The sequence below is a fragment of the Podarcis vaucheri genome (genome assembly GCF_965113315.1).
Source record: "Podarcis vaucheri genome assembly, chromosome: 2".
Taxonomy (NCBI): domain Eukaryota; kingdom Metazoa; phylum Chordata; class Lepidosauria; order Squamata; family Lacertidae; genus Podarcis; species Podarcis vaucheri.
Genome location: NC_138760.1, coordinates 86,149,043 through 86,171,039, shown reverse-complemented (window position 1 = coordinate 86,171,039; position 21,997 = coordinate 86,149,043). Strand labels below are relative to the sequence as shown.

At 42.6% G+C, this 21,997-nt stretch overlaps 2 protein-coding genes across 3 annotated transcripts in view; both read left to right on the top strand.

Annotated features, from left to right (window-relative positions):
- Window positions 1-12,461, top strand: part of DCP1A (decapping mRNA 1A) — a 37,301-nt gene extending 24,840 nt beyond the window's left edge. Inside the window, exons 7-10 of one of the 2 annotated variants that reach the window (XM_082209925.1) lie at window positions 1,192-1,941; window positions 2,922-2,978; window positions 4,137-4,355; window positions 7,777-12,461. In XM_082209925.1, coding sequence (XP_082066051.1) covers window positions 1,192-1,941; window positions 2,922-2,978; window positions 4,137-4,355; window positions 7,777-7,857 — 1,107 coding nt within the window. In that variant the 3' untranslated portion in view covers window positions 7,858-12,461. Of the gene's footprint in view, window positions 1-1,191; window positions 1,942-2,921; window positions 2,988-4,136; window positions 4,356-7,776 lie in introns of both variants that reach the window. The other variant, XM_082209924.1, reaches the window with a different exon arrangement.
- Window positions 12,462-15,681: 3,220 nt separating this feature from the next.
- The window catches only part of TKT (transketolase), a 34,581-nt gene continuing 28,265 nt past the window's right edge, over window positions 15,682-21,997 (top strand). The window contains exon 1 of the mRNA XM_082209560.1: window positions 15,682-15,892. Within this exon, the coding sequence (XP_082065686.1) occupies window positions 15,786-15,892 (107 nt within the window). The 5' untranslated portion in view covers window positions 15,682-15,785. The remainder of the gene's footprint in view (window positions 15,893-21,997) is intronic.

The following is a 21,997-nucleotide window of genomic DNA, read 5'->3' as shown; positions in this document are numbered from 1 at the left end:
TTAAAGTGAACCAGTGTTGTAAGATTCTAAAATGTTACACTTCTAGATCACAGGAGTTTTTCCATCCTTTTTATTTCTCTTTCCCTGCCACCTTTTTTCCATTTATTATTCTCTTCCCTCCCTTCTTTCCTTTTTGGTGTCTTCTATTCTGGGCCATTATTGGGATTATACACACATGGAAGGTAATGGCTGGCTGGTGAAGGGCCCTGTGTGAGAGGCAGGGAAGGGAAGAAAGGGAATCTCTCATGTGATAACTGGAAGGGTCAACCCCATTCTCCGTGAGACAAGGGCTAAGATCTATTTGAGAGAGGACTTTGCTATTTCTTTTTCTTTTCGTTTAGATTCATTTGTCTTTTATTATATTGTATTATGAAACGGCTTCCAATTTTTTTATATATATAAATGAGTTTTGCAGTTCTGAAAGTGGCAGGGAGCTAATTTTCTCACCATGAATATTTGCTTCTGTGCACAGGGAGCAAATAAATCCTTGCAGTAATAACACACAACCCCATTTCTCCTCCATGCTGGAGCCCTGCCTTGTGTACAGTAACACACCATGCCATGCAAAGAAACCCAGTACCCTTTTGTTGGCCTTCTAGCAGCTCATTCCTTCCTATGCCCCTGTGCAGAGCTTACTTCTACTTTAAACTCCTTTTTTGTACTTATCTATTATAGTTTGCAATCTTTACAGATATGAACTACTTATTTGTGAGGCGAAACCGATAATTCCTTGAAGTATCATTTGGACTGCCATGAGATAGGATGGCAATATTTGTGTAGAATGGGTGAAGGAGTATGAAAATAAATAGCTTCTTGGGGCAAGTGTGCTTACGGCTCCATCATTTTTTTAAGTCACCTGATAAATATTCTCTCCTTAAAGGTATTTGCAAATTAAAATGCTTTGCAATTTTAAGGACAATGAAAAGCAGTAGGAAAACAAACTCTTTCAATTGGGATTCCAAGAATTGGTTGTTAGCATGTATTGTTTCACCGTGATATACAAGCATATTGTGCCACATAAGTATAAAAATATTGTTGATAAAACCTATGGCCCGTAATGTGTTTTTTGCATGGCTCTATAACTTTTAGCAAGCTGTTCTCTTTTAAATTCTGCACACTACCACTAATTTACTTGTCTTTGCATACATTTTAAGCTGAGCTTCTGGTTGTTCTTTTTTTCTCTATTTCTAGCCGTGCTCATCCATACCAAAACACCTAACAGTGGAAGAGTTATTTGGAACTTCATTTCCAAAGGAACACAGTACAGTTCCCTACTCGAATCCAGAGAGAACCAAGAAGCCTGACTCCTCATGCAGAGAGCACAGTTTGCTCCTTCCTTTTTCATTTGAGCAGTCGACAGTGATCCATCAGCCTCTGGGGAAACTGGATGGCTCAAGCTTCAAAAGTAATTCTTGTACCTTATTGCCACAGGAGTGTATGCCGCCCTTACTGATTGCCTCACCTTCTGCCCCACAACCTGAAGTGAATAAAGCTCCAAACTATGCCGTACAGCTAAGCCCTAACCTTAATTCCACTCTGGCCACAGAAGCTCCCTGTGTGCAAATGCTTCAGAGCGGCAGCACAAACAATAACATGCTGCAAGTTATGCAGCAGGCTGCCAAGCAAATGTCTCCGCTTGTGAATCAGCAGCCGTCTGATATGAACCACGGTCCGCAGAACATCACTCCCAGTCAGAACCAATTCTTAACATCTTTGGCTGCAACCAGTACAGAAAGCGCTTCGAACATGCCGCATCCAAATACGGATCTCCTTCAAAAACTCAGGTTGACCCCACAACATGATGTTATGCAGCAGTCGGCAAATAAAGCGCCAGTAGCACCTAACTCCTCTTCGGCCGCTAGCCAGCTGGCGACCCCAGATCGTTTCAAAGAATCCCACACCAAACAAGCCCTGACCGGTAAAGCAATTCCATCTGTTCAGGTCAGTTCTCTTAGTGTATAATAAAATGGTTAGAGTGTTATCACACTGCTGTTCACAATAGAGAAGCAGGCGGGTGGCCCAGGTATGGAGGCAAGTGGGTGGAGCAAGCAGTTGGAGTGCAGCCCAGGTGATCTGCAGAAGACCAGCTTCCCATCAGCTGTCCTGCTCTGCTGCCACTGCACGCCTCTCATGGCTTTTGCTATTCCAGCCTCATCAGCATGGAAGGCCAGGGAGGGAAGTGGCAGCAGAGCAGGGCAATTGCTGGGGAGCTGCCCCAGCTTGTCCTGCCTGTTCCTCTGTGGCTTGCCTGAGCTGCTGCTTAGGCGAGCTGTGGGGAGGACAGAGGTGCACGGCTTGGGCGAGCAAAATGAGCAGGGGTTGCGGCTCCTAGTAAATTAATATATGTAGATTGCTTTAGCAAGAAGGTTGATTGTAAAACCATTGGTAGGTTAGTGCTGTTAGCAGCGGTTCTCATGTTATTACACTATGTTATTTGAGTCTGAAAGTGCCAACACAATTTCTTTCTTGCCAGCGGGTGAATTGGACATTTATATTGGATACTAGTCTTGTAAAGGGTGCTTTATAACACTGTTCTGGCTAGCCAGTTAGTTATTTTTTAACAATGTTGGCTTTTCAGTGTTTTTCTTTAAAAGCGATGTATTGATCAGAACACTTTGGTCCAATACAGATGAAATTGTGCTGATTATTTGTTGATTATGTCAGTAGAGACTAGATGGTCAGAGAACTGTGCTTGAATCTGGAAGACCAAGTCTCACCTTTCCAAGCAAGCATGCGGTGAGGAGTAGTACAGTACGTAACTGACAATTTTGGTTACGAACTCTTATAAGAGGTTACCTTAGGTATCTTATTTAACAAATGAAGCAATAGCATGTGTACGTGTATGCATTTTTTAAAGGGGGAAATTTAAGAAGAATGCTGGATTGTTCAGATACTACGTATTTCTTTCTTTAAAATTGTAGGTTGCACAGCAAAGCAAGGAGCTTGAAACATTTTCACACCCCAAAGCTTTGTCAAAGGCAAGCCAAGTATGTATTTAAATCCTTGCATCACCAGAGTGTCTTTCCCTGTCTGGATTTGTGCAAAGGCCAATTCTCAACAAAACCTGATTCCATCCAGGCTGACAACCCAATGTGTCTTGAATCCTGATCCCTATCCATTAATTAGGATGACCTAGTTCTCCTTTAGGGGACGCGGGTGGCGCTGTGAGTTAAACCACAGAGCCTAGGACTAGCCGATCAGAAGGTCGTCGGTTTGAATCCCTGTGACGGGGTGAGCTCCCGTTGCTCGGTCCCTGCTCCTGCCAACCTAGCAGTTTGAAAGCACCTCAAAGTGCAACTAGATACCGGCGGGAAGGTAAACGGCATTTCCGTGCGCTGCTCTGGTTCGCCAGAAGTGGCTTAGTCATGCTGGCCACATGACCTGGAAGCTGTATGCCGGCTCCCTCGGCCAATAAAGCGAGATGAGCTTCAACCCCAGAGTCGGCCACAACTGGACCTAATGGTCAGGGGTCCCTTTACCTTTTAGTTCTCCTTTACTAGTATACTCCTTTTGGAGACCACCAGGTCTTGCAAGAATTGAAATATGCCTAGCCAACAATCCTTTCCCTTGTAGCTCATAAAACAATAATGCAATTGGCTGCTCTCTATAAAAGTGCCCAATTTTTCCAGAGCACATCTTAGTAATCTCTCATTTCTTTATAAAATCGAGTTTATATGCTGGTACAAATAGTCCAAGAAGGCATCAACAATTGTATTGCTATCCATATTAATGTAAATTGCTACAGAGTTCTCTTTGAGCTACCACATTAGTATGCCAGAATAAAAATTTGGGTTTATTAATTATTTACTGAACGTTGTGATCCAGGTTGGTCACAGTGGTTACTGTTAGCATCCATGGCTTTTGTGAGGCCCTTTCAACTTAAGTCGTTTCATTTCTGCCTGCAAGTCCCTGCAGCTTGTGTAATGTTGGAAGCGCCCAGGTCACATAAGAGCCAGTGAAGCAGCCGCTTCTTTTGCCGGTGTGCCAAGGAGCTACATCACTGGTTCCTGCTATTTTAACTGGGACTTCAAACAGTACCAGAAAGGTAATGTCGGAAGAGGCTTTAATATATCTAGATAGTTCTTTAAAAATGAGGGGGAAAAAATCCCATCTCATTTGATTTCTTGTTTTTGCAGGTTGCTTCCCCACAGTTTGCTGCAGCTACAACCACAATGGCACCTTCAGTCCTCTTGTCACCTAGTGTGTTCCAACAGTCAGCTATGAAGTCCTCCGACATCGAAAACAAAGTTGGTTCCTCTTCTCCTCTCACTCTTGGCGCAGTAGATGTTCCAACATTACCTCCGACAGTTCTTACTAGATCTCAGCTTCAAGAAACCTTAATATATCTAATAAAGGTACAGTCAGTGACTCATTTGGACTCTTGATTCAGAATAAAGTGCTGATTATCAGTGGGCACCATAAAGAAGGTTAGGAGGAATAACACCGATAGGTGTGTTAGATCATTTAGCAATAAAAGCAGCAATTAGAGAACTGTTACCAGTATTTTAAGTGGTAATGATATTGATAAGCTTAAAAACATGAGAATTATTAATTCAGTTAAATAACACAATTTATTATTAAGTATGCTAACTTAAGTGTCATCTACCAAGGACAACTCTCCAAGTACACTCGTTTTGAGTCCTCCCCATTTAGGGTCCATTTCATTGAACATCCATGGCAAACCCATAAGTACCAGAAAGGGTTACTTCTGGTTTTGGCGCATGCGCTTCTGCTAAATCACGCTTTTGCACATGTGCAGAGTGGCGCTTTTTTGAAGGTCTCTTTTGTTGAACGTCCAGGGCTCCGGAACGGATCCCGGACGCAAAATGAGGTATGACTATAACTCTCTATCTAAGGATTTTGAGGCAAGAGGTATACGCTTCAGGACTGATTCAGAAATATTTGGCGTTCATATTTCTAAGCCAAATGATAACTGCTGAAAGGGAAAAGTGGATAATCGGGACCTCCCAAGTTGCAAATTTTGTTTTAAAAGTCTGCTGTGGCCATGGCACCTGAAATGTGTTGGGCATGTAGAGGGTTCTGATTTTTGAACTGTCCAAATTGTTCACAATCAGAGGAAGAAATAAGTGCTGTCTGCATTTTAAAGAACTGCTCAACCTTCCCTTAGTTCACTTCTTTTGAGTGAATCTAATCTGTAAGTTCAGAAGGATGGGAAAAATAAAGATGGAAGATGTTTGACTTTATACATGAAAACCTTTAGCAAAATAGGTTACAAAGGTGTAGTTGGAGATTACAAATCAACCTGCTTTACCACAGGAGTTTGTTCATTAGAGGTTCCAAGTGGCTTTGCCATTCCCAGTTTATTCTGTTACGAAATATTTGAGAATTCATTGACGCTCGTATTTAGTCAGCAAAAGCACACTGCCTGACTTGAAAAATTGTTTTTTTTAGTTATGTATCGGCTTCAGCTGCAAGGCTGCTTTGTAAGTGTGCCAATAAATCTAGTGAATCACAAAGAGAGATCTTGCACCTAGGACAGGCTTACATTAAGAGGATTGTTTTGCCCTTTTTGTCATCACCAGGGTCACAAACCTTTGTGCTACATCAGGGCTCTAGTTTGTTCTATACTGATATCAGTAAGTCTTGCATACAGAGTACAGATCTAAAAATAACAGGACACAGAAATTAGTGTTTTGGTAATAGAATTGTTAGGAATAAAATGGGCCTGTACCCGGGTCACATAATCAGCTTTGTGGCCTCTGTTTTGTTTCTTTGTAGTTTTTTTTCTGCACAACCTGCTATTTCTTTTCCCCTGTCAGAACCGCAAGTGAAACAAAGAAACTTGCTGACTGTGAAGGGAGGGGAGAAGAGCCCCTTTGAACAGAGGTCAACTGTCAGCAATTTTACTTTGTAATTAAAATCATGCCGCACTTTCAGTGATCTTGAGAATGTGCTTTGTGTTGTCTTAAACCTTCACAAATGCTGTTTCTGACCTTTCATCTGCTCTCTGCTTTGTGTATGTCCGACCTGGTTAAACTCCGCTTCCCTTCAGTGGAGGAGTATTAAAAAATAGTGCTACAATGTTCCATAAGCTATATGTGGATCCAAAATGCAGAGCTCATCTGATTGTTACATTTATTATAACTAGAGTTCTTTAAGTGATGAATGAATAAAACAATTTAAAACACCAGTCCAAATAAAACACCAGTCAAATGACAGCACAGAATCCCTGTAAAACAAAACAGCTGGAGCAGAGGCTAAAAGTCAAGTAATAAAACGGTAATGGAGAGCCACTACACAGCCTCACTAAAACCGTGTTCCAAGTTACGATTAAATGTAGATATAAATGAATTAATATATCTGATTCTTAAGAGAATAAGAGAGGATTTTTTTACTATGGAAATATATTAAAATAGGTGAGAGGCGAGCCTTTCCTGGGAGGTGATTCCTCTGTTGGGGCCCTCACCCTTCTAAATGGCACTTTAGGTTCACATTCCCATTAGTATAAGGCCATAAAATACCGAATGGTCACATCTTTTATGTTTGGCTAATTTTCATGAATTTATTGGCTTGGAATTGCCCACCTAGTACACAAAGGTATCTTTTTTCAATGAAGAACCAGAAATAACTGACAGGATGTTTGTTGATGATGATGTTTAATTTGAGATGCAAATTCACATGATGGGAACACTGAAAGTCCCAGGCCATGCATATAGGTAGATTTGTAGAGGCCTGGGCAATGATGATGATGATGATGCTAGCTCAGCTGGTCCATGGAGGTCAGGTAGTGAAAATGCCCTGCCTAACTCAACCCAGGCTATACCCAAAATGCAGAAGGAGACTACATGGAAATGTATAGTGATCCAAACCTCAAGGCAGGTAAAATCCTACATATGCAGACGCTGACTTTTTATTTCATTCCTGTCTGGTTCTTAGTTATCATCCAAAACAAATGAGCCTTCTTGTCTTTAAGAGTGTGCTTGCTGTACACTCAGATTCTTCTTGTACAGTTGCATTCACTTATGCAGGTTTCCCTCATTAGCTTTCACTTTGAGACTTAACATGGATTTGTTAGTTCATAATACTCCCCTGTCACTAGTTTTCGTCACTTCTTTTTGTTTCTCTGTACTTCCGCATTCACTTTACCTTTTCTTATTTTGGTTGCTTTGCAAGCACCCTTCTAAAAGGTTTCAAGTAGTGTACCCTTGTAAATAGGATTGATCCGGCTTTAATGTAGAAAGAATTTTTTTTTAAATCCATACTGCTTCCTCAGGTTGAAAACAATCTAAACAGCCCAAATGAATTTTGATAGTGTTACCAAGTTACACTGGAATAGCCTTGAGCACTGAATTGGGCAGTTACATTTATCCCATAAGGTCAGGACAGAGATACCACTGTATATGCTCAGTGATATTTCTGAGCTATATATCATTGATAGTACAGTGCTACCTTGGGTTAAGTACTTAATTCGTTCCGGAGGTCCGTTCTTAACCTGAAACTGTTCTTAACCTGAAGCACCACTTTAGCTAATGGGGCCTCCCGCTGATGCCACACCACCGGAGCCCGATTTCTGTTCTTATCCTGAAGCAAAGTTCTTAACCTGAAGCACTATTTCTGGGTTAGCAGCATCTGTAACCTGAAGCGTATGTAACCTGAAGCGTATGTAACCCGAGGTACCACTGTATAGCTTTATTAAACTTCCTCCTAAACTTACAGGTTTTGTTAATAGGTGTAGAATAATGAATTGGGTAGGAAAAAGTAATGAATTATTTCTGTCATTGTTTTAATTATGGTTTCCCCCTCTCTTTCCTTCAGAACGATGCGAATTTTCTTAGTACGCTTCATGAAGTTTATTTACAAGTCTTGACCAAGAATACGGACAGCATCAAACTATAACTGAAGTAAATACAGTTCAACTTACCACCTAATTGTTTCAGAAACAATTATGCCTCTTCTGTGAAACTGTTAATATTTTTAAAGGTTGTTTTTAGTTGAAGTTTTAAGTTTTGTTAAAGTAAGGAGACCTTGTCCCTTAAAAATGGATAACTAATGTTCTCAGAAGTGATCTAGGTTTCACTGTGACCAATCACCAGCAGGCTTTTATTTCTGTATGCGGAAAATGGTCTTCATGTTTAACAGCACATTATTTTTGAGTGGGTTTAGAGTAATATGAAAAACTGTTTTGATTTTTCTTCATCTGGTACATACATCTAAATAATTAGGGTGAATGTGGCCTAAGCCATCTTTGGCAGTTGAGTAAAGATAACAAGTTGTGAAGCTAACTTCTGATTTAAAGAGCCGTGGAAGGAATTCAGAATATCCTTTTAGGGTTTGGAAGGAAACAGTGGAAAGCATTTTAAAAATGCTGGGGGTTTTTTAGCCTTAGAGCTGGATGGACTCAGCATGGTATTGACCATCAAACTGACTCCCTTAATATGCAGTGCTGGCTTATGCATCCCTATGTTTTACTAAGGCAAAATGAAGGTGGATTATGAAATACCCCTTTAACAATACTTGCAGTGTTCTTATATTTTGTTAATGATACTATTTTCAAGCAAATAATTTTTAAACAGAAATGGATGGAACATCATTGTGGTCACCTTATTGTCCTTTCCAGGCTTAATGCAAATTTTGGAGGTTTGCCTGTAGCATAGTTGGGAAGGAACCTAGAGAAGTGTGTATAATTTCGTTTTTGGTGTTTAAAAATGGGCACATAAACAACAAATGCAGTCTGCTCTTCTCCCCATATTTCCCCTCCATTTGCAGGTTTTTGTGAGTTCTCATAGAAGGTTAAGATTTCATTACCACTGTAAAGATCAAACTTCTTCCCAAAGGAAGTTGCTCTGATCTCCTTGTTGTTTTATATGCTGCTATCGGTCTCTCCTTGACTTGTATTTATTTCATTATGGCATGTGATAGTAGCTAGCAATACTCTAGTGTAACATAAATCTCAATATGTTCAAGCAATACTAATATTAAAGGATGGGGTGGTTTTTGTTTTTTAGTAGAAGGTCTTTGTTTTATATTGTGAAAGGTAATTTTGTAATCCTTTTAACCGATCAACACATACTGCTTATTTGTCAGAGCATTGCTGGAATGGAGGATCCATGTGTTACAATCAGCTTCCTGTGCAAGCCACTGAAATGAGTAGGGCTTGATAAAAAGCACAGCCAGGATCTTATAAAGGCCCCCTTCTTTTGGTAGAGTTTGCAATGGAAAAGGTCCTGAATTAGAATGTACCTGTTGCTCTTAAAATTTAAATGTAACGATGATCCCTTCAAGGTGCAGATACTATCTGTAATTCATCTACCAAGCTTTAATTATGATTCCACCACAAATCAGTGTTTTGATATATAGCGTGTTGGATTTTAAAAAATCAAAATATGTACTTCATTTTGAGTGATTTTAAGTAGATGTTTTTATGTTTAGCAAAATATGCCTTTTGAGAGAACCTCTTCGGCCTTTGAACTCAGTGTTTCTAGTTGCGAACATAGTATTTTATATCAGATATATGTGCAGAATTCAGGGAAATATGTTAGTAGTGATATGCATATTCGACTAGTGTTTTGGCTTTAATGGTAAAACTCAAATGCTTCTTTTCAGACTTTCTAGACCTTTTTTTTTTTTTAAGGAAACATGAGAGCTCTACTTAAATGCTGGACCTTTGATAGCACACCCATGTATGTGCACCAAGAAAAACATGCTTGCTTATTTAAACAGAATTATTCTGTATGAAGCTTTTTCCGGGGGCGGGGCAGGAATCAAGCCACTGCAGTACTCTTCAGTTTATTTTAAGTGGCTGTATTAACCATACCCCCTGAACCAAATTTATATAATGCTGTGTTTGTAGATAATAAAGACTCGAGAACAGTCCTTAATTATTGTGTATGGAAAGAAGAAAACCTTCTTAGCCATAAGCATAATATTGGAGGAATAACGATATTGAGCTGAACTTGGTCACAATGGTCAAAGTAAGCATTGTATCCAAATATCTGTGGGAATGAAACGGAAGTAGCCAGTGTGGTTCTCTCCAGATGTTGAACTGCAACTCCCTGACCACTGACCATACTGGGTAGGGCTGAGGGGAATAGTAATGCAACATCTGGGGGACACGTTGGCTACCCCTGCTATAAAGGGTTCCCTTATATTGAATGTACCATTATGGTTTTGTGACTTCAAGGGGTTAGTGAGAGAGAGTTTTGCTTCAGACAGCATCACTGTTTCAAAGAATATTTGTCCCAGTACACTTCGTCCTCCTGTTTACTATTTTGCATTATAATTCCCAGAAACCTCATCTGGTAGCTTGGCAGGTCAGAGTTCTCAACTGATAGAAGTATGTGCAGCATCAATAAATAGTTCTCTGCTTCCAAAGAGAATTCCCTTAGCTAGAAGAAAGTTAAATCTTTTTTTTCCTGTCAGTAGATTTGCATTAACCTAGGATCTTACACACGTTAACAACATTTGTGTATGTAGCAGGCTCAAGCTGGGAGGTCACAGACAAGCTAGGCAATACAAAGCAGCATTCTGCTTTTATTGCTTATTGTAGCGTGAGAAATTAACAAATGAAACAAAACAAAACATTTTAAGAATTGCTTTGAAAAACAAAACTCTGCTGCAAGGTAAAAATCACAGATGCTTACAAAATGCAGAAATTACTGGACAGCTTTAGCCTGATTACATATGGTCACATCCAACAGTAATCATACTCAGAGTAAACCTATTGAAATTGGTGAAATTAAGTTCCTTAAATTGAATGATTACAATAGGTCTGTTCTCAGTGCAATTTGGTCTTTTAATCTCTTGTAGAAGTTTAGAGTTATAATGAAACATTTTATTCTTACCTGCATGCAACAGTAACAAGTACATAGCTAACCAACTTGGGCCATTCTTTTCAAGCTTACATTTTAGCAAGATATTATTTCCCACAAGAAAATGTATGATTTTAGACTGTCCTAAAATCAATATTCAGTATCTTAAGCATGTATTTTTTCGTTGCCTATATGCAGCATTTTATTAAAAATTGCTTAATATTTGTCCATCCAAAAGTGGCTTTAAAACAAGCAGCTTACTCAATAAGAACTCATTGCTGTTTTGTTCTGTTGCATTAACAATGTTTTGTTAAAAATGTGCCTAGCAACTCTGTATTTGTGACACACCCTGCAAAATGTAAAAAGTCTGCTAAGAGCTAAGGCACAATATGACAGTATGACAAGTAAAAGCATGTCTTATTCTGACATGGGGTTGGATTCAACGTTTCTTCGATGAACAGAAAAGCTCATTCTGTGGAAGAGACAAATGTTGCTGAAGGAAAGGGGGAAGGTGATCTTGCAGATCCCCACTTCCTCCTTGCCCCCCCCCCCATGCTGCTTCAGTTTTCTGGAAGGTTCCTCAGCCCTCCAGAGTAGTTTTGGTAGAAAGGAAGAGTTGGTGGAAACCGCTTCCACATTTCCATCTTCTGAGAGTGACATTTCACTCCCTGGAACTTTGGATCTAAGCCAGAGAGTATAATCATGTTTCAGGCATACTAAATGGTATCTCCCCCCCCCCCCCCGTAGTTCTCTTTTGCTTGAATTTAGGGCATTCCACCAATGCCATGTTTAGGCACGGGTATAATTAGTGTGGAACTTTCCAGGAAATATATTTAATGTGGAGTGGTCTGACACAAAAACCCAGCCACCTCTTGTTGGCTTACATGAGTTGCTTCTTTAGCATATCTTTAAAAAGAGGAATGTGTGCAATATATATTTCACCTCAGTTTTGGACATCTTTCGTGAACATGTTAAAGGTGCAATATCTTCACTTTAAGTGGGAAACATTTGCAATAATATTCCCCCTGTGGTTTGTTTTTGTACCAATTTAACATTGTGGGCACATGGTGGTTCTCTGTTAAAAATGCACACTACACTCAGTGTTTGGGTTTAGCGCTTTAATTTGCACTCGCATGCATATCAAGAGTTTGAGGTGCTTCCGATCTTTTGGATTTTAAGTGATTACTATAGGAAAACAATGGGCATGGTCCTGTTCTACAGGCACAGCATTCACACCTGAATGATTCCCAGAGGATCAATAGAGCCCTGTTTCCCCATTTTTTGTGGGCACATAGGAAGTACAAGAGACCGCTAGGAAGAGGAATGGAACTTTTGTACGTGCGTCTCATTCATATTCGTAGTCCTTGACTGCTTGGTTGAAGTTATTCATCCTTCTACGCACATATATAGGTGGGGGTATTGGGAGCTGATATATATTGAACTTGTTGGAATCCTCTACATATTGGCGCTGCACCTGTGGTGGCCTGGACTGTGCCCACTAGCATTTGAGCAACTTTTAAAACTGTCACCATAATGCTTCATTAACCTTTCAGTATATGGGTATGTAATTTGTGCCATCTTATTATACTGGCAAATATTAAGTTATTGCATAAATGTTTAAGAATAAGCATTTTTCATTGAAAATTTTGTATGTTTGCAGATATATTTTTGTAATAAAACTTCAAAGACAAATGTTCTGGTCTGTCCTGATATCTTCTTGGTGGCAGTTCACCTTTTGAAAAGGGAGTCCAGCTTAGGAGAGCTGTTGAAAGCTTTTATGAAGGTTTGATAATTGGGTACCGTCTTCAAAAACCAGATGTATCTGTACTTTAACACAAAAATGTGACTCTTGGGATTGTAGCCAACTAACATTGAGTAGACCCATTGAAATTAATGGATCTGAGTTAGTCGTGCCCATTAACTTCAATGGAGGTACTGTCTGTGGACTAACATTGAATGCAACCCTAGATTCTTGCATCTGTGTTCCTTTTCGTTTGCTTTAACACTTTAATATAAATCTTTAACATATGCTATACGAACATCTGATGCCACATTTACCCAGGGAATATACAATTATGAAATTGGGGGAAGAAGCTAAGGAGAAAACATCATTGGAGATGGTATAAGACATTCACCTGACAGGCTTAGCATCTTTAAAAAGCCAGGGTGTCTTCTGAAATTAACTGTTTCATTCAAGTTGATGATGTAACCTGAATACAAGCATCCCCCAACTTACGTGTGTTATACTTGTACATGACCGCACATATGCACAGCGCTGAGAAATACCATATTGGCCTGAATATAAGCCACACCTTTAAAATTGGAGGGGGCGGGAAGGAAAAATACCCAAATATAAGCCGCTCCATTCCTTGCTGCTCCTGGCTGCATACTGGGGGAGGGAGGGGGGGAGCCGTGCTGCTTTGCTGGCAGCCTTTCCCCTTCCTCACTCTCTCCCTTCCTGACCTTGGGGGGACGGGGACGGGGACAGGGACAGGGGACTACGCGTGAGGCAGGCACTGCTTTGCTGCACTCTTGGCACTGCTGCGCTCCTGGCTGCATACCGTAAGGTCACGAATATAAGCCACACTTTAACTTTTCATGGTCAGAATTTGGGGGGAAAGAGGGTTATATTCAGGCCAATACGGTAAGTAAATAGAACCATACCCTCCCTGGAGCCTAAAGAGGATGTCAGTGAGGGCAGAGGAAGTCCAAAAGAGGCTCAGTGAGGCTTTGTTTAGGCCGCTTAGCCTCCCCACCGAACAAGCTGATGCACGGGGTAGCACAGCAGCTGGCACTTTTCCACGCGGCATCCAGCCAGCCCCAGAGCTTCAACTCCAAACTCTTATTTTGGTCTGGAGTGGAGAGAGAGCAGAAGATAGAGCTGAAGAGCAGGGGGAAATAGGCATATAGAGGGTGCTCTCCACTTTATGCGATTCCACTTATGTGCACAACCCCTACGTAATACTCCTGGACTCAGCCCTAAGCATGGATGCCCACGTCTCTACAGTGGCTAGGAGTGCATTTGCACAGTTAAGGCTAGTGCACCAGCTGCATTCGTTCCTTCAGATGTATTTGGCCACAGTGACACATGCACCTTGGTTACATCCCATTTGGATCACTATAACACGCTTTACATGGGGCTGCCTTTGAAAAGTGCTCAGAAACTTCAACTGGTCCAAAGAGCTGTAGCCAGATTGTTGACCGGGTCTGGTTATAGGCAGCATTAACAGCTCCACTGGTCTGTTTCATGGCATAAGTCAAAGTGCTAGTTATAATGCTCTCTGGGTCCAAGCTATCTGAAAGACCATATTCCTTCTTATGAACCTGCCCATGTTCTGAGATCTTCAGAGGAGGCCCTTTTCTCAGTCCTGCCACCCTCACAGGCACGCTTGGTAGGGACACAAGAGAGGGCCTTCTCAGTGACTTCTCCCAGCTTTGGAACCCCCAAGCAGGATTCCAGGGGTTTCCAGGAGCTCACCCAGTGTTTCCATAGGGAAAACTGAGGCGCAGTGGAGGCTAATCTATTTAAGAAATATGGTTCATTTTACACCTAAAGTCTTCTTGACAAACTTGACATGAGCCAACAGTGTGACGCGGCAGCTAAAAAAGCCAATGCAATTCTGGGCTGCATCAATAGGAGTATAGCATCTAGATCAAGGGAAGTAATAGTGCCACTGTATTCTGCTCTGGTCAGACCACACCTGGAGTACTGTGTCCAGTTCTGGGCACCACAATTCAAGAAGGACACTGACAAACTGGAACGTGTCCAGAGGAGGGCAACCAAAATGGTCAAAGGCCTGGAAACGATGCCTTATGAGGAACGGCTAAGGGAGCTGGGCATGTTTAGCCTGGAGAAGAGGAGGTTAAGGGGTGATATGATAGCCATGTTCAAATATATAAAAGGATGTCACATAGAGGAGGGAGAAAGGTTGTTTTCTGCTGCTCCGGAGAAGCGGACATGGAGCAATGGATCCAAACTACAAGAAAGAAGATTCCACCTAAACATTAGGAAGAACTTCCTGACAGTAAGAGCTGTTCGACAGTGGAATTTGCTGCCAAGGAGTGTGGTGGAGTCTCCTACTTTGGAGGTCTTTAAGCAGAGGCTTGACAACCATATGTCAGGAGTGCTCTGATGGTGTTTCCTGCTTGGCAGGGGGTTGGACTCGATGGCCCTTGTGGTCTCTTCCAACTCTATGATTCTATGATTCTATGATTCTTCAATGGAGGGAGTGCAGAACATTATTCCCAGCGCTTTTTTCACTCGGAACTCGTCTCAGGTGGGCCTCGTTGCCATTCTAAGAGAACTTGGGAAGCGTTCCTGGTGACTTCCAGCGCCTCTTTTTCAAGAAAAATAGCACAGAGTGTCTCTCAATTTTTGAGCGTTCCCCCCCCCCCCACCGACCAGTTTGCTCCGCTTTAAAGCCAAGCAGCATCGCAAGCAGAGAATGCCATTACAACGCGGGGCTGGGGGAAACCTGCGGGCCCTCCAGGTGTTCTTGGACTCCAATTCCCAGCATCCCTCACCATTGGCCGGGCTGGCTGCGGGTGATGGGAGCCGGAGTCCAACAGCACCTGGAGGGCCGGATAGAAAGCAAGCCCTGCGCCCTACGCGGGCTGAGTTGCCCCCTGGGCTTTTCCACTTGGCCGCTGCGCAAATGGCGCTCAGCCGCGCCCTGCTCCCGTTGCGCGCGGAGCGAGAGGGAAGAGGACGCGGCTGTTTTCTGCGCCTCAGCCGCGCCTCTCTTCCTCGGGAGGGGAGCGGCTGGCCTTCGCAGGCGGGCGGGAGAGCTCAGTCCGCAGGCAGCGCGCTGCTGGGGAGGCGGGGGCTTTTCGGCCAGGCAGGCAGGCAGGACTCCGCCCGGCGCCTGGCCCCTCCTCGCCCGGCCGAGCAGCTCCGCCTCTCCTGCCTCAGTCGCCGAGCCCGGGCCTGCCCAGCGCCACACGCTCCAGCTCCTGCCGCCGCCGCCGCCGCCGCCTGCAACCCGAGCCCGCCGCCGGCCACGTTCCTGCTTCGCCATGGAGGATTATCACAAGCCCGACCAGCAGGCGCTGCAGGCCCTAAAGGACACGGCCAATCGGCTGCGCATCAACTCCATCAAGGCCACCACCGCGGCTGGCTCCGGGTGAGCCAAGGGGAGAGGGAGGGAGGGAGGGAGCCGGGCTCGACTCAGGCAGAAGTGCCGGGGCTCACACGCCTGCCGGCCAGTCACGCCTTCTCTCTTGGAAGGCCCCGGATCTCGCAGATGAGGGATGAGGGCAGCCTTTCGAAGGAAAACTGCCTCACACCCAGTCAGATCGAGCTTAGTGTTGCGCGACTCGGACTGGCAGTCGGCACTCGGGGTTTCCAGGCAGAGAGGTTCTCCCAGCCCTACAGTGGAGATGCTAAAGGTTGACCCGAGCACCGTTTTGCATGCCTTTCCCCTGTAATACACGCCGCTTCCGGAGTGCAGACCTGTTTCTCCAGAGCTGAGCCTTGGCTGAAATGAACTCACGGAGGGATGGCAGCAGTCTGCCTGACATATTCAGCACTGGCTGCCCGACTTTGATCTTGCCCCAGGTTTCCCACCCACAGTGTGGGATTGGGGTGGAAAGTTGCTCTATTGGTGCCTTCTGTAAATGTCCCATGACACCTTTATTCCAGGGTAGATCTTACTTGGGTACTGGCTATCCTCCTAAGAACAGACCCTTACCATTTTCTGAGCAAGGTGGGGTCAATTCTCTTAACATCTATTTTTTGCTCCCACCCACAACATTATCCAACTGCCTGAAGGTAGGAAAATGCACTTGCTGTCTCCTTAAGCAGATCATACCTTTATTGGCATTTCACCCCATAAGATGGATAAGTTCTCGTCTCGTCCCTTCACTCTTAATAATCCTAGCTAGCAGAAGGTAGCCCCTACTTAAGTGTCTCTTTAGTACTGTGTAGCCCAAGAAGATAGTTGTGCTTTCCTTCCCTGGTCCTGCTACAAATGATTCTAGAACAAGGCTACTAATGTGTCGAACAGCCTTGACACTACCAGCTGTTTGTGTGGACTTCTGTGCCTCTGGATGAAATTTGGTCCAAATCTTGCCTCTTACTGTTGCGTGTGTGTGCAGTCCTGGGGATTTCTGCAGAGATCTGGCTGTTGAAATCTATTGAGTTATTCATCGGTCATCAAGCCACAATGTGCGTACACTGTTACCTAAACATTGTATTTGAGTTCAATAGGGTGTTTCTCTTGGAGCAATAATTAATTTCACAGCTTTGCCCAAATGGGCTAGTGATATCTTAAACATCCCTATTTGCATACCACCTGTTTTCCCCCCCTTTTCTTAAAAAGCAGTAATGATAAATAAAATATAGAGCTGAAGATCTTTGTTCTTACTGGGAAACCTTGAATTTTGAGTTGCAAAATGGGTTCAGAGCTTCCACTAGGTTTTGAAATGCAGGTTTAAAGCAATCTTTAGGTGTCAGTTATGTTTCACAACTCATGTAATAAGCAAACCTGGTTTGGCAACCTAAAGCTTTCAACAGCCATACAATTTAATGGAGGATTTTCTTTGGATAGAAGACGTAGCCATTACAAATCACTTTAGAAGGTTGCAGATATAGCGAAGGTGCAAATAGAATTAGATAGCTTATTTGCTTCATCTGTAGCTGGATTGAATTTGGGATTTGTGTAAGTTCCAAGGAGCTGAACAAACCCATTTTCATCTGTTGCCTGCAGCCCTATACACATTTATCTGGGAGTAAGTCCCATTAAACTCAATGGGGCAACTTTTGAATAGACCAATGTTAGGATTGTGCTGGATGTAATAATTGTCCCTGGAAGATACAGATCAGAACTATATATGCAGTATTTATCTGCAAATACACTTGCATGTGAAAATTATTACCTCACCTGTGGCTGTGAAAAATGAATAAGAATGATAAAACATTGAACACTGGATGTTTGTGTTGATGAAATATTTTTGTGTTTTATATGTTTTGATAAAGGGCTCATTGCATAACAACCCTTTTTACATCATATAGATTGGTTCAAAAGCTTATTTTTTAGAAAGAGAACGGAGTTAATTGCTCTTAAATACTGTATAGGGGCTTTTCTGATTATACTCATACAGTTTGTTTATGCATGTAGTGTGTGTGTGTGTGTCCGAATGTTTGGCTCAGTGTGGATAGCGTGCAGAATCAGCCCTTCTACCATAATGCTGTCTGCTTTAATCATGTGCAGCTAAAGTGGGCAGCTAAAATCAGAGCGTCCAGAAAGCGTGAGAGTATAATATTGACAGTGTATTTTTGACACAGATGAATTGGGGATATAAGGTTCTTCATGCATATGATATGACAGAAAGGGAACTCAGGAATGCTCTCTTGACACACAGTTGGAAGAAAAACAATTTATGCTTTCGGCCAAATTCTTTCTTTTGTACCCAACAGTCGTAACTAATTATCGGCAAAATTTCAAGTTCGCCAAAGTGGGATTATTTTTCAAATGCCTGAAGTCTCATATGGGCAGTTTATTCAGGCTTTAGAATAGAGGTTATTTTAGGCTCTGTCTGCAGATTCCAGAGTTAGTCTAGTTTTGCTTGTACTCTGCGATGGGAAAAATTCATTGTCTTTTGATGTGAAAATCAAGCTATTTACCCACATCAAACAGGTTTATTTAATGTTCCATTGACAAAGACTGATTTTCTAAAAGCTCTACAATATATTTACTTTGTTTCAGCTGAGGATTGTATTTTTTTATTTTCTGTTGATTGTATGTGCTATATTGTATAGGGTTCACGTTGTTACATTTTAAAATTTAATTTTTAGAAGCAAAAGTTTTCTGTAAGGTTGAAACATCTGCCCACGTTTTAAATTCCTTTTGTCTGTAGTGATCTCACTGAATTTTGTAAGGTGCATGAAAATGCCATTGTTGGAGGCATTCATGCGATGAATTTCATTTACATGGAATGCTAAATTCTGACAACCACACATTCTGTTCTGAGGTCCATCTGAAGGACTAGGGATCATAATACATACATATATATATAAATGTAAACCCTTCCACCTTGTGTTGGGCAACAAAGTTGCAACAAAAGAAAAGTGATGGACCCATTTTGAATTTGAATGAATTAAAACAATTGCACCATAGTTCAACCTTAACGCTGGTTCAATGTGACATCAGACCTGAGAAACCATGATTTGTAATGGAACTGAAAATTACAACCGGGAACATGATATGAAATGAGTTTGCTTGTACTAGCTGTAATTCCATGATTGTCTGAATTGACACACCATAGGTATGGCTGATGCCTTGGTGCACCATTAAGGCAGAAAAGCTGGGGAAAATGAAAGTGCACATGTGACTTCAGTTGTAGCATCTTCATGAGTGCTCTATTCTGCTTACAGGATAGATCTCCTTTTTCATAGCCTAACTCTTACTAGATGCTTCCTCTGTAGCTGTGTTCAGGGCAGCTCACAGTATTAGAGGAGTTGGGAATAAACAGTGAACAGCCTTATAACGAGTCCCTTTGTAAGAGAAGTAACAACAGCAAGAATCTAAATGCAAGTGTACATTTTAAAACTGATATTAGTTCTAATCATCGTGCTGATTTGCCTTGAAAGGAGCGTGTTCTGCTTGATCCTAAAGTTCACCAAGTCATGTAGAAGGTGGCAAAAACCTTATTCTCCCAGATGGAGCTCAAAATGACTTTATATTGGTTGTGGGTGGTGTTAGCAACTCGGTGCGCGGCTTCACCATCCTCCTGAAGCCACACTGTTCCGTGGGCAGTTGCTCCGCCCTCCTGGCTGCCACAGTGCCTGATGGGTTCCCACCAAACCCAGATTCAAATTCTGGCCTATCCGCGGCAGCCTGGGGGTGGGGCAAGAGCAGCAGACTGAGTTGGAGCAGGCTTCACTCTGGTCCCCTCCAGAAGCATAAAAAGGGGACAGAGCTGACCTCTAATCTTGTTTTTTCTTACAGGCTAACCTTTCTCCTTTTGGGTTCTCTGGCATTGATATGGTTGTACAATGGCTGCTGCTTTCTCACAGCTGGGAAAGAATTTCCCCTGCTCTACAGGTTTTGTCTACCCCATAGCAATTGTCACAACTTTGGCGATTTTAGGCATTGGGCGGAATCCTTTAGTCTTAACAACTGAAAGAGGGTAAAGTGGTGACATCCCTTTTGCGGCAGCGACACCAGGGTACCCTGTTAAAGGGGTCTTGAGGGGAGTCTTTGTCCACAAGGGCACAGCAAGTGGGCCATAGAACTCCCCCCAGCGACATGGGAGAGAGCCAGTTGCGTAAACACACATTTTGCAGTGGCCCCATATTCCCGTTCGACCGTGACTTGCCTCAAACCCCCAGCAGGGGGGCTGAGAGGGATACACACCCAGTGCCTGTGCCAAGGTTTCCTACATGTGAAATTCAATAAAGTTGTGGCCATTTTAATCCCTAAGGATGTTGTCGTGTCTCCTGCTTGATCCTGAGGTCTGGTTCCCAGAGGGGTGGGGTGGGGACTTTGCCTGGGCACGCAAAAACCATTTATAACTAGCCACCATTGCCAGCTGAGCTTCAAGCAGCAAATCTGGATCCAGAGCAGCAAATTGATTCTGTCAGTGCCATGCCTCTCCAGAGCAGGCAATGCAGCCTCATTCTGCAATCTCTATTTCTTTTTAATTCAGCTTCAGACTTCCCAAATATATATCATGCATTCTTTAGCAATCAACTTAAGAGCTTGCAAATGGATAGAGAGGCAGTTTGGATTCACCAGATTTTGAGTGTGCCTCTAGTTGAGGGCAAATAGCATTCCTCAGCCTTGGTCACAGCTCTTCTGTACTTTCAAAGCCTATGCTAATTTTTATGCACATTAAAATGCGACTCTGTCACAAATTGCTACATCTCTTGTAACAAAGTAACTTGTTAAGGCAAAACCATTTCTGAGGAAGTATATGGAATGAGTGGGGGGGAAATGAAGCAGGTTCTGGGGGCAGGGGAAGAAAGTACCTAACCATAAAGCAGAACCCTTAGAAGGAAGTTGCCTTTCATATTCTCGGTGTGGTGTTGCAATAGCTATATTTACCATTTTACAACATCAAGGTGGTTCCTGTTTTATTTTTTGAGGTCAGTTGGAGTTCTGTCTGAAGGAGACTGTGAGGATGCAAAGCCTAGTGACTGGGAAATTAAGAGATGGGAACAATGTGATTGTACAGTACATCCAAATACAGGATCAATATTTATTTGAAAAGTTCCTTTAGTAAATAGCAGGGAGCAGAGACTCAGTACTCAGTTCGGCAAGATCTAATTCCTCCTTTGTTATCCCTGGGGCCAGATACTAGAATGAATAGATGTAGAATGAATAGATGGATATCAATTCTTGCCACTCCTTGGGAGCAGAAAATGGCCAGAAGTAAATGCATGATGAATCATGTTATGGGGCTCTGCAAGTCTCCAGTTGATATGCCCTACCCACTTCTTTGTTTGCACTAACAGAAAAGTGCCTGAGGACGCTTGGGTAGTCTTTTAGTCCTCTTTCCCTATTGTGTCCAGACTGAGCCATCTAGTAGAGTCTTAAAAGGGTCTCATGGCCACCAAAGGGCAGGTAACATGCCAGTTGTGGGAGGAGCCAGAGGTGGAAGTAGGTGATGGTGACAAACAATCCAGAGCTGGAAGAAGGAGTCAGCCTTTGTCCATGAAGACACTTATCTTCCTTGAGTGGCAATGATGAATGAGTGCATGCTCAGACTATGTAACTGCCTTTTCAAGGGGACTCTGACTGCACCCAGAACAGGCTGTCTACCTAATTCCAGAGAAAGCAATCTACTAATCTACAGGACCTCCCTCTTGTCTGGATTCAGTATCTACTTACTGGTCCTCATAGAATTATAGAGTTGGAAGTGATCCCAAGGGTCTTCTAGTCCAACCCCCTGCAATGCAGAAATCCCAACTATATATACATGACAGATGGCCACCCAACCTCTGCTTAAAAACCTCCAACAAAGGAGAGCCCACAACCTCCCAAGGGAAACCATTCCACTGTCAAATAGCTCTTACTGTCAAAGTTCTTCCTGAGTCTCTCTTTCTTTGTTTTTTGTAACTTCAATTCATTGGTTCAAATTCTATCCTTCAGAGCAGGAGAAAACAAGCTTCTTAAAATGTGGTGCCCAGAACTGGACACAAGAGTCCAGGTGTGGTCTGACCAAGATAGAATAGAGTGGGACTATTACTTTCCTTGACTGGAACACTGTACTTCTGTTGACGCAGC